Below are 12,917 nucleotides of genomic sequence, written 5' to 3' on the forward strand. Positions count from 1 at the left end.
TTCCCATGTCAAATGTGTTCATAGACTGCGACAAAGTCTTCACAATTACTCTTGCACGTAGATTTCCACAGAACCAATGTTAAAAATTGAAATAAACAGCCCTGTAATACTGTAAGAGGAGGAATACTTTCATCAGCCATTACTTACTTTCCATTGCCATTCCAGGGTGATTGTACTCGTGGCCCTTTAGATGAAGTCTGAAAAGCAATATATCATAGGTGATAGTCATAAAAGCAAGGCATTTTCAGAAAATTACATTATCAAATCATGAAAATATATATAAATTGTCACCTGCGCTACAAAAATACGTTGGTGAATGGAAGGTAAAGTGATGATGTGATGTGATGATGCCTTAGAGTAGCTAGGTCTTCTCCCAATGAATGATAGGTGTTCGCCGAAGCTTCGGCGTCGCTTCCGGCTGGGGCACGCCTGAGGCAGGCGGTTTAGCCTAGCTCCCTGTGACCAGCAAGGAGGAACATAGCAGGGGAGAACGCTCTCACACACTATCTCCCAGCCCCATAGTCCTGTGACGCGGGACCGAGCACCTATCATTCATTGGGAGAAGACTCAGCTATTCTAAGGCATCATCACAGATTAACTCAGTAAGTGCATGAACGCAAACTGTCCTTTTGTTTAAAGTATAGCGAAGGATCTAACTGTGACTGATACCATTATATCGCTCCCTGATTAATGGAACTGTACACCTCTTCTTTTCCTCTCAGTGCGGGCAATAATTCTGTGTCCATCTTTACCTTCCATTCACCAAGGTATTTTTGTAGCGCTGGTGACAATTTATATATATTTTCATGTTTTATTAAAAACAGGGCTTTACACAGACCCTGTTGCATCACCGGCTGCTTTGTTTTTAGTTTAACCCCACCTTCCCTCTTTCTAAAGCTAGTGTAGCGCCAGTGTGTATCTATTTTATACATTATCAAATCAGTTTTCTTATAAAATGTTAGTTTGTTTTGTGAATGTAGTTATCCATATATCCATCTTGAAATATTCCATTTTATTTTAAGTTGGGAGATAAACACACAACAACATAAAGTCCTTTTTTTTAAATAAAACAAAACACCACATATATTAGGTGTAAGATGAGTGTTTTTGCTGTTTATTATTTTTATGACCTGTAGTTACCTCGAGTTGCGGTGATGCTCCCTCTGCTGGATGTCCTCATATGAACTCGAGCGTGGGAAAATATTCTGAAAAGTTCCCAGGCTCGAGTTCATATGAGGACATCCAGCAGAGGGCGCATCACCGTAACTCGAGGTAACTACAGGTCATTCACCTACATTCCATTCATTCACTGGGTTTTTACAGGCAGGGGCGGCTGCATTAGCAGGCTTCTGCTTGTAAAATTAGTTAACCCTTTCAGGTGGATTTACAGCGTGGGACGAGACTGATCGTCGGAAGGTATGGAATATTGTTGTTTGTTTTGTTTACATTTGTTTCAGGTGACAAGGGTCTTCAGGTGGATTACCAGTATAATAAAATATTACAACAACCTGTGTATTTATTTCATTAAAATACTTTGTAATAATGTGTGTGTGTGTTTTTTTAACCATTTCATACTATTGGATTAATAATGGATAGGTGTCATAATTGACGCCTCTCCATTATTAATATATATATACCCCTATAATATGTGTAGACATTTATTTTAGCTATTCTATTCTAACCTATCAGTGTGATTTTACTGTACACCGCACTGAATTGCCAGCTTTTCTATAGAACACCGCTGCGTATTTCTCGCAAGTCACACTGTTGGTCCATGTGTAATCCGTATTTTTCTCACCCCTATAGACTTTCATTGGCGTATTTATTTTTTGCGCAATACAGTGACAAACGCAGCATGCTGCGATTTTCTACGGCCGTAGAAGACCGTATAATACGGATCAGTAAAATACGGCAGATAGGAGCTGCCCCATAGAGAATCATTGTACCATGTGCAATCCGTATTTTCTGCGCCTCTCATACGTCCGTAAAACTCGCTAGTGTGACGCCGGCCTTACCCATATAGTATTTACCTAATACATAGAACAATAATTGGAACTATATATGACCAAATAATTTCTAGTGTGAGCATTTGGTGGCATATGGATACATGACTGTGGGCAATAAATTCCTGTTTATATGAAGCCATGTGCGGCCGACAATCAATGCTTTCAATGTCCACAGAAAAGATGCAATGAACCAACAAGCATGTGTTTGATTGTCTGTCAATATCCATCAGATTATCTACGTAGAATGCGATGTCCCATTTACAACAAGAGTCGGAATTTTTACATTGTTCTTCATTCATATGACAGATACAGCAGCTATAATTAAGAACTATTTAGAGTATAGTCACACATGATGGATTTGTGGTGTAGTTTGCTGCTATAATTGCAAAACTACAGCAAAAACAAACAAACTGCAATTTCATTATTGCAGTGGTTTTGCAAAATTGCTATTTTTTTTTTTTACACAATATGGCAAAACAAAAAAAAATAATGACATAAACTGTTAACAGTTTGTAATGTTGGCATCTCTGGTCCTGCACAGATTTTGTCATGTATTTTAAAATACAGGTTGACTTCTTACCTTAAAATAATCAATGAGAGCTTTAGAATACTTCACTGCATGATCCCTTTTGAGGCGAAACATTCTCCAGTACAGAAGAGCCAAACAGCGGTAACTAGAAGTATATAAATATGCCAATAAAACACAGTCCATAAATTATATCACATGACGTTGTGCCAGTACTAAAATGATTTATAAATGTGATGTCAGTAAAATAGTTGTGAAGATTGATAGTAAAATCAAATTTGTGCTATGCTCCTCTTTTTCATATGATGGACAGGAGATGTTCTGATGGAATGACTGAAATAATTTGTATTAGCACTAGTGATCAGCGACTATGCTTGTTACTCGAGTTTCTCCGAGCATGCTCGGATGGTCTCCAAGTATTTCGGCATTATCGGAGATTTAGTTTTTGTCGACCCAGCTGCATGATTTGCTGCTGCTAGACAGCTTGAATACATGTGGGTATTTTTTTTCTCTTTGCGCTGTTAATCGATCGCATTAATTTACATTATATTTTGATAGATTGGACATTTCTGAACGCAGCGTTACCAAATATGTGAATTTTTTTAAAATTGTTTTATTTTCAATGGGACAAAAGGGGGATTATTTGAACTTGAGTTTTTTTTATTTTTTTCACATTTGTAAAAACTTTTATTTTCACTCTTTACTGTACTTGTTAGAGCCCTTCAGGAACTTGAAGCTGCGATTATCCGATCACTTAAATAGCAGAAATCACAATCTCCGTGGCTTGCAGTAACAGGAGGATCATGATGACAAGCATGGGGGTCATCAGCAGACCTCCGACTGTCATGACAATCTATTGGCACCCTGCAATCACATCACGAGCGTGCTGATTGGAGAGTGGTATGACTCGCGCCTCTGTGGGTGCCTGTTAAATCCTGCTGTCAGTTATTGGCAGCGAGATTTAACAGGTTAAACAGCAGCAGGAGGAGCAGAACTCCACCCTCGGCTGTACATGATGGCTGATTAAATCAGTTGTCATGTACAGCGAAAGATTGCAGGGACACATGATATGAGGAAAATATACGTCATATGTCGTGAAGGAGTTACATTAAAGGGACATAAAGTAAAGCTTATAATGTATTCCAATTCATGAGTAATAATAATTATTAGGCTACACACCATAGAGCTGTCATTTTCTTGTCCTGAGTAGATGCACTGTGTCTTAAATGTGAATTTAGCCTCAAGGCATACCTTTAAAAAACAAACAAACAAATGTATAAAATATTCACAGATGACACAGCATACAAACAATATATAGCTATTAGCGCCAAGTGAATCAATTTGATGAAAACCAAGAAGATAAACAAGAGGGTAATTTACTAATATACCATAAACTATAATAAACTCCTATAAAATAATATTTATTTAATATTATTAAAATATGGTAAAAATAGACATCATGGCAAAACACATATAATAAAAATGTATATATGTCATGGGATAGGAGGGGGGTTGGATTTATAATCCAATAATATAATCCTAAAATATCCCTACCTGTCTATGGAGGTTTGCGCCATAATGTAGCCGATATGGTGCCCCCACTTACCATGAACTGATCCTATTTGTCCCAAAGAGACCCTATCCACTATATTAAGCACCAAATCACCCAGTGAAAAATAACACTAAAATCCTATAAAATTGTAGGTATTTAGTGGGGATTAGCCCCTTCACACTGATTCCTATTACAGATATATACCGTACATATTCATGTGAAATAAAGATTTTATAATGATACAAGTGTTCATCTGCCATAAAGGCCATATACATGTTGAATGCTGTGCATAAATGAATAATATATATATATATACGGTGTATATATATATATATATATATATATATATATATATATATATATATATATATATATATATATACAGTGGGGCAAAAAAGTATTTAGTCAGTCAGCAATAGTGCAAGTTCCACCACTTAAAAAGATGAGAGGCGTCTGTAATTTACATCATAGGTAGACCTCAACTATGGGAGACAAACTGAGAAAAAAAAATCCAGAAAATCACATTGTCTGTTTTTTTAACATTTTATTTGCATATTATGGTGGAAAATAAGTATTTGGTCAGAAACAAAATTTCATCTCAATACTTTGTAATATATCCTTTGTTGGCAATGACAGAGGTCAAACGTTTTCTGTAAGTCCTCACAAGGTTGCCACACACTGTTGTTGGTATGTTGGCCCATTCCTCCATGCAGATCTCCTCTAGAGCAGTGATGTTTTTGGCTTTTCGCTTGGCAACACGGACTTTCAACTCCCTCCAAAGGTTTTCTATAGGGTTGAGATCTGGAGACTGGCTAGGCCACTCCAGGACCTTGAAATGCTTCTTACGAAGCCACTCCTTCGTTGCCCTGGCGGTGTGCTTTGGATCATTGTCATGTTGAAAGACCCAGCCACGTTTCATCTTCAATGCCCTTGCTGATGGAAGGAGGTTTGCACTCAAAATCTCACGATACATGGCCCCATTCATTCTTTCATGTACCCGGATCAGTTGTCCTGGCCCCTTTGCAGAGAAACAGCCCCAAAGCATGATGTTTCCACCACCATGCTTTACAGTAAGTATGGTGTTTGATGGATGCAACTCAGTATTCTTTTTCCTCCAAACACGACAAGTTGTGTTTCTACCAAACAGTTCCAGTTTGGTTTCATCAGACCATAGGACATTCTCCCAAAACTCCTCTGGATCATTCAAATGCTCTCTAGCAAACTTCAGACGGGCCCGGACATGTACTGGCTTAAGCAGTGGGACACGTCTGGCACTGCAGGATCTGAGTCCATGGTGGCGTAGTGTGTTACTTATGGTAGGCCTTGTTACATTGGTCCCAGCTCTCTGCAGTTCATTCACTAGGTCCCCCCGCGTGGTTCTGGGATTTTTGCCCACCGTTCTTGTGATCATTCTGACCCCACGGGGTGGGATTTTGCGCGGAGCCCCAGATCGAGGGAGATTATCAGTGGTCTTGTATGTCTTCCATTTTCTAATTATTGCTCCCACTGTTGATTTCTTCACTCCAAGCTGGTTGGCTATTGCAGATTCAGTCTTCCCAGCCTGGTGCAGGGCTACAATTTTGTTTCTGGTGTCCTTTGACAGCTCTTTGGTCTTCACAATAGTGGAGTTTGGTGTTAGACTGTTTGAGGGTGTGCACAGGTGTCTTTTTATACTGATAACAAGTTTAAACAGGTGCCATTACTACAGGTAATGAGTGGAGGAAAGAGGAGACTCTTAAAGAAGAAGTTACAGGTCTGTGAGAGCCAGAAATCTTGATTGTTTGTTTCTGACCAAATACTTATTTTCCACGATAATATGCAAATAAAATGTTAAAAAAACAGACAATGTGATTTTCTGGATTTTTTTTTCTCAGTTTGTCTCCCATAGTTGAGGTCTACCTATGATGTAAATTACAGACGCCTCTCATCTTTTTAAGTGGTGGAACTTGCACTATTGCTGACTGACTAAATACTTTTTTGCCCCACTGTATATATATATATATATATATATATATATATATATATATATATATATATATATATATATATAGAATATATATAAAATGTAAAGCGCCATGGAATAAATGGCGCTATAAAAATGTATAATAATAATATAATACACGTTTATCTGTATTTTCTCAAGATAGTCCCGAATTCCCAAATAGTTTCCCACATCTCTTGACAGGAAAAACGCAGCGGCAAAAACGAGCGGGTAAATGAGCGCAAAAATGGTGAAAAAATTGACATGCTGTAGATTTAAATCTGAACCAAATCTGCAGGTCACAAATAAGCAACGTGTTCATGAGACGTCAGGATTTTCATTCACTTTGCTACATTAAGAAACCCTTCAGGTTTTGTGACAAATCTGCACCGAAAAAATGCAGCAAAACACAATGTGTGCACACAGCCTAAAGGTACCTTCACACTAAACGATATCGCTAGCGATCTGTGACGTTGCAGCGTCCTGGCTAGCGATATCGTTCAGTTTGACACACAGCAGCGATCAGAATCCTGCTGTGATGTCGTTGGTCGGGGCTAGAAGGCCAGAACTTTATTTCGTCGCTGGCCTTCCCGCTGACATCGCTGAATCGGCGTGTGTGACGCCGATTCAGCGATGTCTTCGCTGGTAACCAGGGTAAACATCGGGTTACTAAGCGCAGGGCCGCGCTTAGTAACCCGATGTTTACCCTGGTTACCATCCTAAAAGTAAAAAAAACAAACGCTTCATACTTACCTTCTGCTGTCTGTCCCTCGGCGCTGTGCTTTCCTGCACTCACTGTGAGCACAGCGGCCGGAAAGCAGAGCGGTGACGTCACTGCTCTGCATTCCAGCCGCTGTGCTCACAGCCAGAGCAGAGAAGAACAGCGCCGAGGGACAGACAGCGGTAGGTAAGTATGAAGCGTTTGTTTTTTTTACTGTTAGGATGGTAACCAGGGTAAACATCGGGTTACTAAGCGCGGCCCTGCGCTTAGTAAACCAATGTTTACCCTGGTTACCGGCATCGTTGGTCACTGGAGAACTGTCTGTGTGACAGCTCTCCAGCGACCAAACAGCGACGCTGCAGCGATCCGGATCGTTGTCTGGATCGCTGCAGCGTCGTTTAGTGTGAAGGTACCTTAAGTCTTCTAGCATTAAATCAGTATATTCCAGCATCTATCTTTTTCTATTCTTCAAGAACGACTTCTTTTGGAGCCTGGATGGTGGATGGAGAGTGATGCTCAACTTGTCTCTTCAGAATTCCCCATAGTGGTCAGATCAGGAGAAATACTTGGCTACTGAGCCACTTTCACCCTGTTATATTATTTTAACTCAAACAATACATATTTTTGTTACAAATATGCAATAATAAGAGACGTCTGCAGTAATGTGTTACAATAAAATTTTTCTTATCCTCATGATAGGTTATGAATATTAGATCCGTGGGAATGCCAGGAGTCGGACTGCCATCTAATAGCTGATTGATGGGACTGCATTGCTTCAGAAGATGTCTATTGTTCTGATATTAATCGCCTATCTTAAAAATCTTTTTTCGATTCTTACAAATGCCCTCTAAACTTTAGCATTCCCGAAATGTTGCAGTGTGCTATGATTGCAGAGATTACCTTATAAGCTCTACTGTCTCCGAGTACATTGTATAGGGGGACTTGGATTCCATTGGCCCATGCTCCATAGCATTTCCACATTCAATAAAAGCCAGAGCTGCTTCTGTATAGTTCAGAACCTTTTCAAATTTGTCCACCTTGTAAAAAACAAATATTAAATATGTAAGCAGCAGTGTTACATATGTTAGAAGGAGACATGTGCGTACATGAAAATAAAACAAAGATTCTGCATACATTCATTTGTGTGGTTTAAGTTTGCGGAAAACTCACTGCATACAGATTCATGAGTTCAACAGAAATTGTATAATATGTATAAATTCATATACAGTAAGCTCCCCCTAGTGGTCGACACAGGCAGACAGAATACTATAATTACATTTTGTTGATGAATAAAAGGAAACTGCAGATTTAAAACTGTAATAATAAAAACTGAAATGTAAAGTGCAATTTATAAAATAAACGTTGTCAACCTGAAAAATTAGGAAAAGAAGTCTGTAAAAAAAAGTCTCAAAATTCCTCACCAGTTCACATTGCTTCTGTGTAATCATAGGTCACAGTGAAACAGCCATCATAGTGGCATTAAGTTACATTGTTACATGAATGTGTTATACAAAAGATGTGGATCATAATTATGCTCAGTGCTCATCACTTGCATATAAGTATTGTACTGTGCAGACGTTTTAGGTAGGTGTGGAAGATATGCTAAAGATGTTCTGTCCAAATTGTTTTGAAGAAGCATCAAGAAATGGACAACATTATGAACAGCAGACGCAGTGGTCAGCCAAGGAAGCAGTGCAGCAGATGAAAGACACATGTTTACTTCCCTTCAAAATCGAGCAGTCCAGCAGTGTCATTAGCTGATAATTGGCTGCTACCTGTGAGACCTAGCTACATCTATTTACTATTCAGAAAGGTCTGTCCAGAATTGGTCTTCATGGAAGAATTGTGGTCAAAAAGCCACACTGTCATGTCTCGGTTTAGCTACTCGATCCGGTGACCTTTTGTTGTGTGGTCTATTACCCTATTAACCTTTGTTGAGGTACAGCTCGATTTGTCTCTGTCCTAATGCTGATGGTTCTTTTGTCCTTGCTTTCTTTTTGTTGTTTGCTTCACTTTAGATGTTTTCCATTTTCTCCTTTGGTTCTGTCCTATCACATTTTGGGATAGGCTTTATAAAGTCACCTCTCACTGACTTTCTTTGCTGGTTATACTTCAATGTAGATGGTGTTAGGAGTTCCAGCTCCTCAACTAGGGATTATGCTGCTTGATTAACCACAATTGCTTTCCTGTGGTCTGATTGTAAGACCTCATCAGAACTCTTCTCTTTCTTTTATGTTTAAGGGCATAGGTGGATTACAATCAGGGCAATCTGGGCTACCTCCCGGGGCCATAGGGGCACTCCAGAATCTTTCCTGGACATGCTGGCGCGATGAAATTATCAGCCGGCGAATGGCAGCATGTACGCCCCACAAGTACAAGTGGAGACTTGGGGACTGGAGCAGAGAGCGAGGTGATATGGGTTATGTGAGGGCTCGTACTGTATATACTGTATGTATACTGTGTATGTATATATATATATATATATAATGTTGCTATGGGGGGTTCATACTGCACATAAAGAGCTACGGTATGTGCTGGGCTCATACCGTATATAGGAGACTATGTGCAGATCATACTGTATATAGTGAGGCTATGTGGGGTCTCAGTCTAATAAAAGTCATCACCCGTTAGAGTATACATCAAATTTTATTGAAGAAACCTCCCAATGATAACAGTATAATCTCCAAAATGAATAAAAACTCAAAATGCACTGTTTCCAATTATTAGACACAGTAGAATTTCTAAACATTTGATATGTTTTAAAGAACTGAAAATGCTCATTTGTGGAATTTGCAGCATTAGGAGGTCACATTCACTGAACAAAAAAGCTACTTAACTCCCAAACATCCTAACAGGCCAAGTTACATGTTAACATGGGAACCCTTCTTTGATATCACCTTCACAATTCTTGCATCCATCGAACTTGTGAGTTTTTGGAGAGTTTCTGCTTGTACGTCTTTGCATGAAGTCAGAATCGCCTCCCAGAGATGCTGTTTTGATGTGAACTGCCTCACACCCTCATAGATCTTTTGCTTGATGATACTTCAAAGGTTCTCTATAGGGTTTAGGTCACGGGAAGATCGCTGCATCCGTAATGACCTGACCTATAAAACTGACCCACTAGTTAACCCCTTCAGTGAACACCGTAAAAAAAAAAAACGAGGCAAAAAACAACCCTTTATTATCATACCGCCGAACAAAAAGTGGAATAGCACGCGATCAAAAAGACGGATATAAATAACCATGGTACCGCTGAAAACGACATCTTGTCCCGCAAAAAACGAGCTGCCATACAGCGTCATCATTGAAAAATAAAAAAGTTATAGTCCTCAGAATAAAGCGATGCAAAAATAATTATTTTTTCTATAAAATAGTTTTTAGCATATAAAAGCGCCAAAACATAAAAAAGATATAAATGAGGTATCGCTGTAATCGTACTGACCCGAAGAATAAAACTGCTTTATACATTTTACCAAACGCGGAACGGTATAAACGCCTCCCCCAAAAGAAATTCATGAATAGCTGGTTTTTGGTCATTCTGCCTCACAAAAATCGGAATAAAAAGAGATAAAAAAATGTCACGTGCCCGAAAATGTTACCAATAAAAACGTCAACTCGTCCAGCAAAAAAACAAGACCTCTCATGACTCTGTGGACCAAAATATGGAAAAATTATAGCTCTCAAAATGTGGTAACGCAAAAAAATATTTTTTGCAATAAAAAGCGTCTTTTAGTGTGTGACGGCTGCCAGTCATAAAAATCCGCTAAAATAACCACAATAAAAGTAAATCAAACTCCCCGTCATCATACCCTTAGTTAGGGAAAAATAAATTTTTTTAAAAAAAAGTATTTATTTCCATTTTCCCGTTAGGGTTAGGGTTTGGATTACATTTACGGTTGGGATTAGGGTTAGGGATGTGTTAGGGTTATGTGTGTGGTTAGGGTTATGGTTGGGATTAGGGTTAGGGGTGTGTTGGAGTTGGGGTTAGCGGTGTGGTTGGGATTAGGGTTAGGGGTGTGTTTGGGTTAGGGTTTCAGTTAGAATTGGGGGATTCCACTGTTTAGGCACATCAGGGCTCTCCAAACGCGACATGGCGTCCGATCTCAATTCCAGCCAATTCTGCGTTGAAAAAGTAAAACAGTGCTCCTTCCCTTCCGAGCTCTCCTGTGCCCCCAAACAGGGGTTTACCCCAACATATGCGGTATCAGCGTACTCAGGACAAATTGGACAACAACTTATGGGGTCCAATTTCTCTTGTTACCCTTGGGAAAATAAAAATTTGGGGAGCTAAAAAAAATTTTTGCAGGAAAAAAATTATTTTTTATTTTCACGGCTCTGCGTTATAAACTGTAGTGAAATACTTGGGGGTTCAAAGTTCTCACAACACATCTAGATAAGTTCCTTGGGGGGGTCTAGGTTCCAATATGGGGTCACTTGTGGGGGGTTTCTACTGTTTAGGTACATTTGGGGCTCTGCAAACGCAATGTGACACCTGCAGACCATTCCATCTAAGTCTGCATTCCAAATGGCGCTCCTTCCCTTCTGAGCTCTACCATGCGCCCAAAAGGCGGTTACCCCCCACATCTGGGGTATCAGCATACTCAGGACAAATTCGACAACAACTTTTGGGGTCCAATTTCTCTTGTTACCCTTGGGAAAATAAAAATTTGGGGGGCAAAAAAACATTTTTGTACGAAAACAATTATTTTTTATTTTCACGGCTCTGCGTTATAAACAGTACTGAAACACTTGGGGGCTCAAAGTTCTCACAACACATCTAGATAAGTTCCTTGGGGGGTCTAGTTTCCAATATGGGGTCACTTGTGGGGGGGTTTCTACTGTTTAGGTACATTAGGGGCTCTGCAAACACAATGTGACGCCTGCAGACCATTCCATCTAAGTCTGCATTCCAAATGGCGCTCCTTCCCTTCCGAGCTCTGCCATGCGCCCACACGGTGGTTACCCGCCACATATGGGGTATCAGCGTACTCTCGACAAATTGGACAACAACTTTTGGGGTCCAATTTCTCTTGTTACCCTTGGGAAAATGCAAAACTGGGGGCTAAAAAATAATTTTTATGGGAAAAAAAACAATTTTTGTGGAAAAAAAAAAGATTTTTTATTTTCACGGCTCTGTATTATAAACTTCTGTGAAGCACTTGGTGGGTCAAAGTGCTCACCACACTTCTAGATAAGTTCCTTAGGGGGTCTACTTTCCAAAATGGTGTGACTTGTGGGAGGTTTCAATGTTTAGGCACACCAGTGGCTCTCCAAACGCAACATGGCGTCCCATCTCAATTCCTGTCAATTTTGCATTGAAAAGTCAAACGGCGCTCCTTCACTTCCAAGCTCTGCCATGCACCCAAACAGTGGTTTACCCCCACATATGGGGTATCAGCGTACACCGGACAAATTGCACAACAACTTTTGGGGTCCAATTTCTTTTCTTACCCTTGGGAAAATAAAAAAAATTGGGGGAGAAAAGATAATTTTTGTGAAAAAATATGATTTTTTATTTTTACGGCTCTGCATTCTAAACTTCTGTGAAGCACTTGGTTGGTCAAAGTGCTCACCACACATCTAGATAAGTTCCTTAGAGGGTCTACTTTCCAAAATGGTGTCACTTGGGGTTTCAATGTTGAGGCACATCAGGGGCTATCCAAACGCAACATGGCGTCCCATCTGAATTCCAGTCAATTTTGCATTGAAAAGTCAAATGGCGCTCCTTCCCTTCCGAGCTCTGCCATGCGCCCAAACAGTGGTTTACCCCCACATATGGGGTATCAGCGTACTCAGGACAAATTGTACAACAACATTTGTGGTCCATTTTCTCCTGTTACCCTTGGTAAAATAAAACAAATTGTAGCTGAAGTAAATTTTTTGTGAAAAAAAGTTAAATGTTCATTTTTTTAAACATTCCAAAAATTCCTGTGAAACACCTGAAGCGTTAATAATCTTCTTGAATGTGGTTTTGAGCACCTTGAGGGGTGCAGTTTTTAGAATGGTGTCACACTTGGGTCATTTCTATCATATAGACCCCTCAAAATGACTTCAAATGTGATGTGGTCCCTAAAAACAAATGGTGTTGTAAAAATGAGAAATTGCTGGTCAACTTTTAACCCTTATAACTG

General features: G+C 39.6%; 1 protein-coding gene across 2 annotated transcripts in view; it reads right to left on the reverse strand.

The window, feature by feature from the left end:
• The window catches only part of AFF3 (ALF transcription elongation factor 3), a 753,993-nt gene that overhangs the window by 17,810 nt on the left and 723,266 nt on the right, over window positions 1-12,917 (reverse strand). For both annotated transcript variants that reach the window (XM_069757526.1, XM_069757527.1), the window contains exons 14-17: window positions 7,687-7,823; window positions 3,712-3,783; window positions 2,587-2,680; window positions 148-197 (exon numbers count right to left, since the gene is read on the reverse strand). In XM_069757526.1, the coding sequence (XP_069613627.1) occupies window positions 148-197; window positions 2,587-2,680; window positions 3,712-3,783; window positions 7,687-7,823 (353 nt within the window). The remainder of the gene's footprint in view (window positions 1-147; window positions 198-2,586; window positions 2,681-3,711; window positions 3,784-7,686; window positions 7,824-12,917) is intronic.

The sequence above is a fragment of the Ranitomeya imitator genome, chromosome 3 (genome assembly GCF_032444005.1).
Source record: "Ranitomeya imitator isolate aRanImi1 chromosome 3, aRanImi1.pri, whole genome shotgun sequence".
NCBI lineage: Eukaryota > Metazoa > Chordata > Amphibia > Anura > Dendrobatidae > Ranitomeya > Ranitomeya imitator.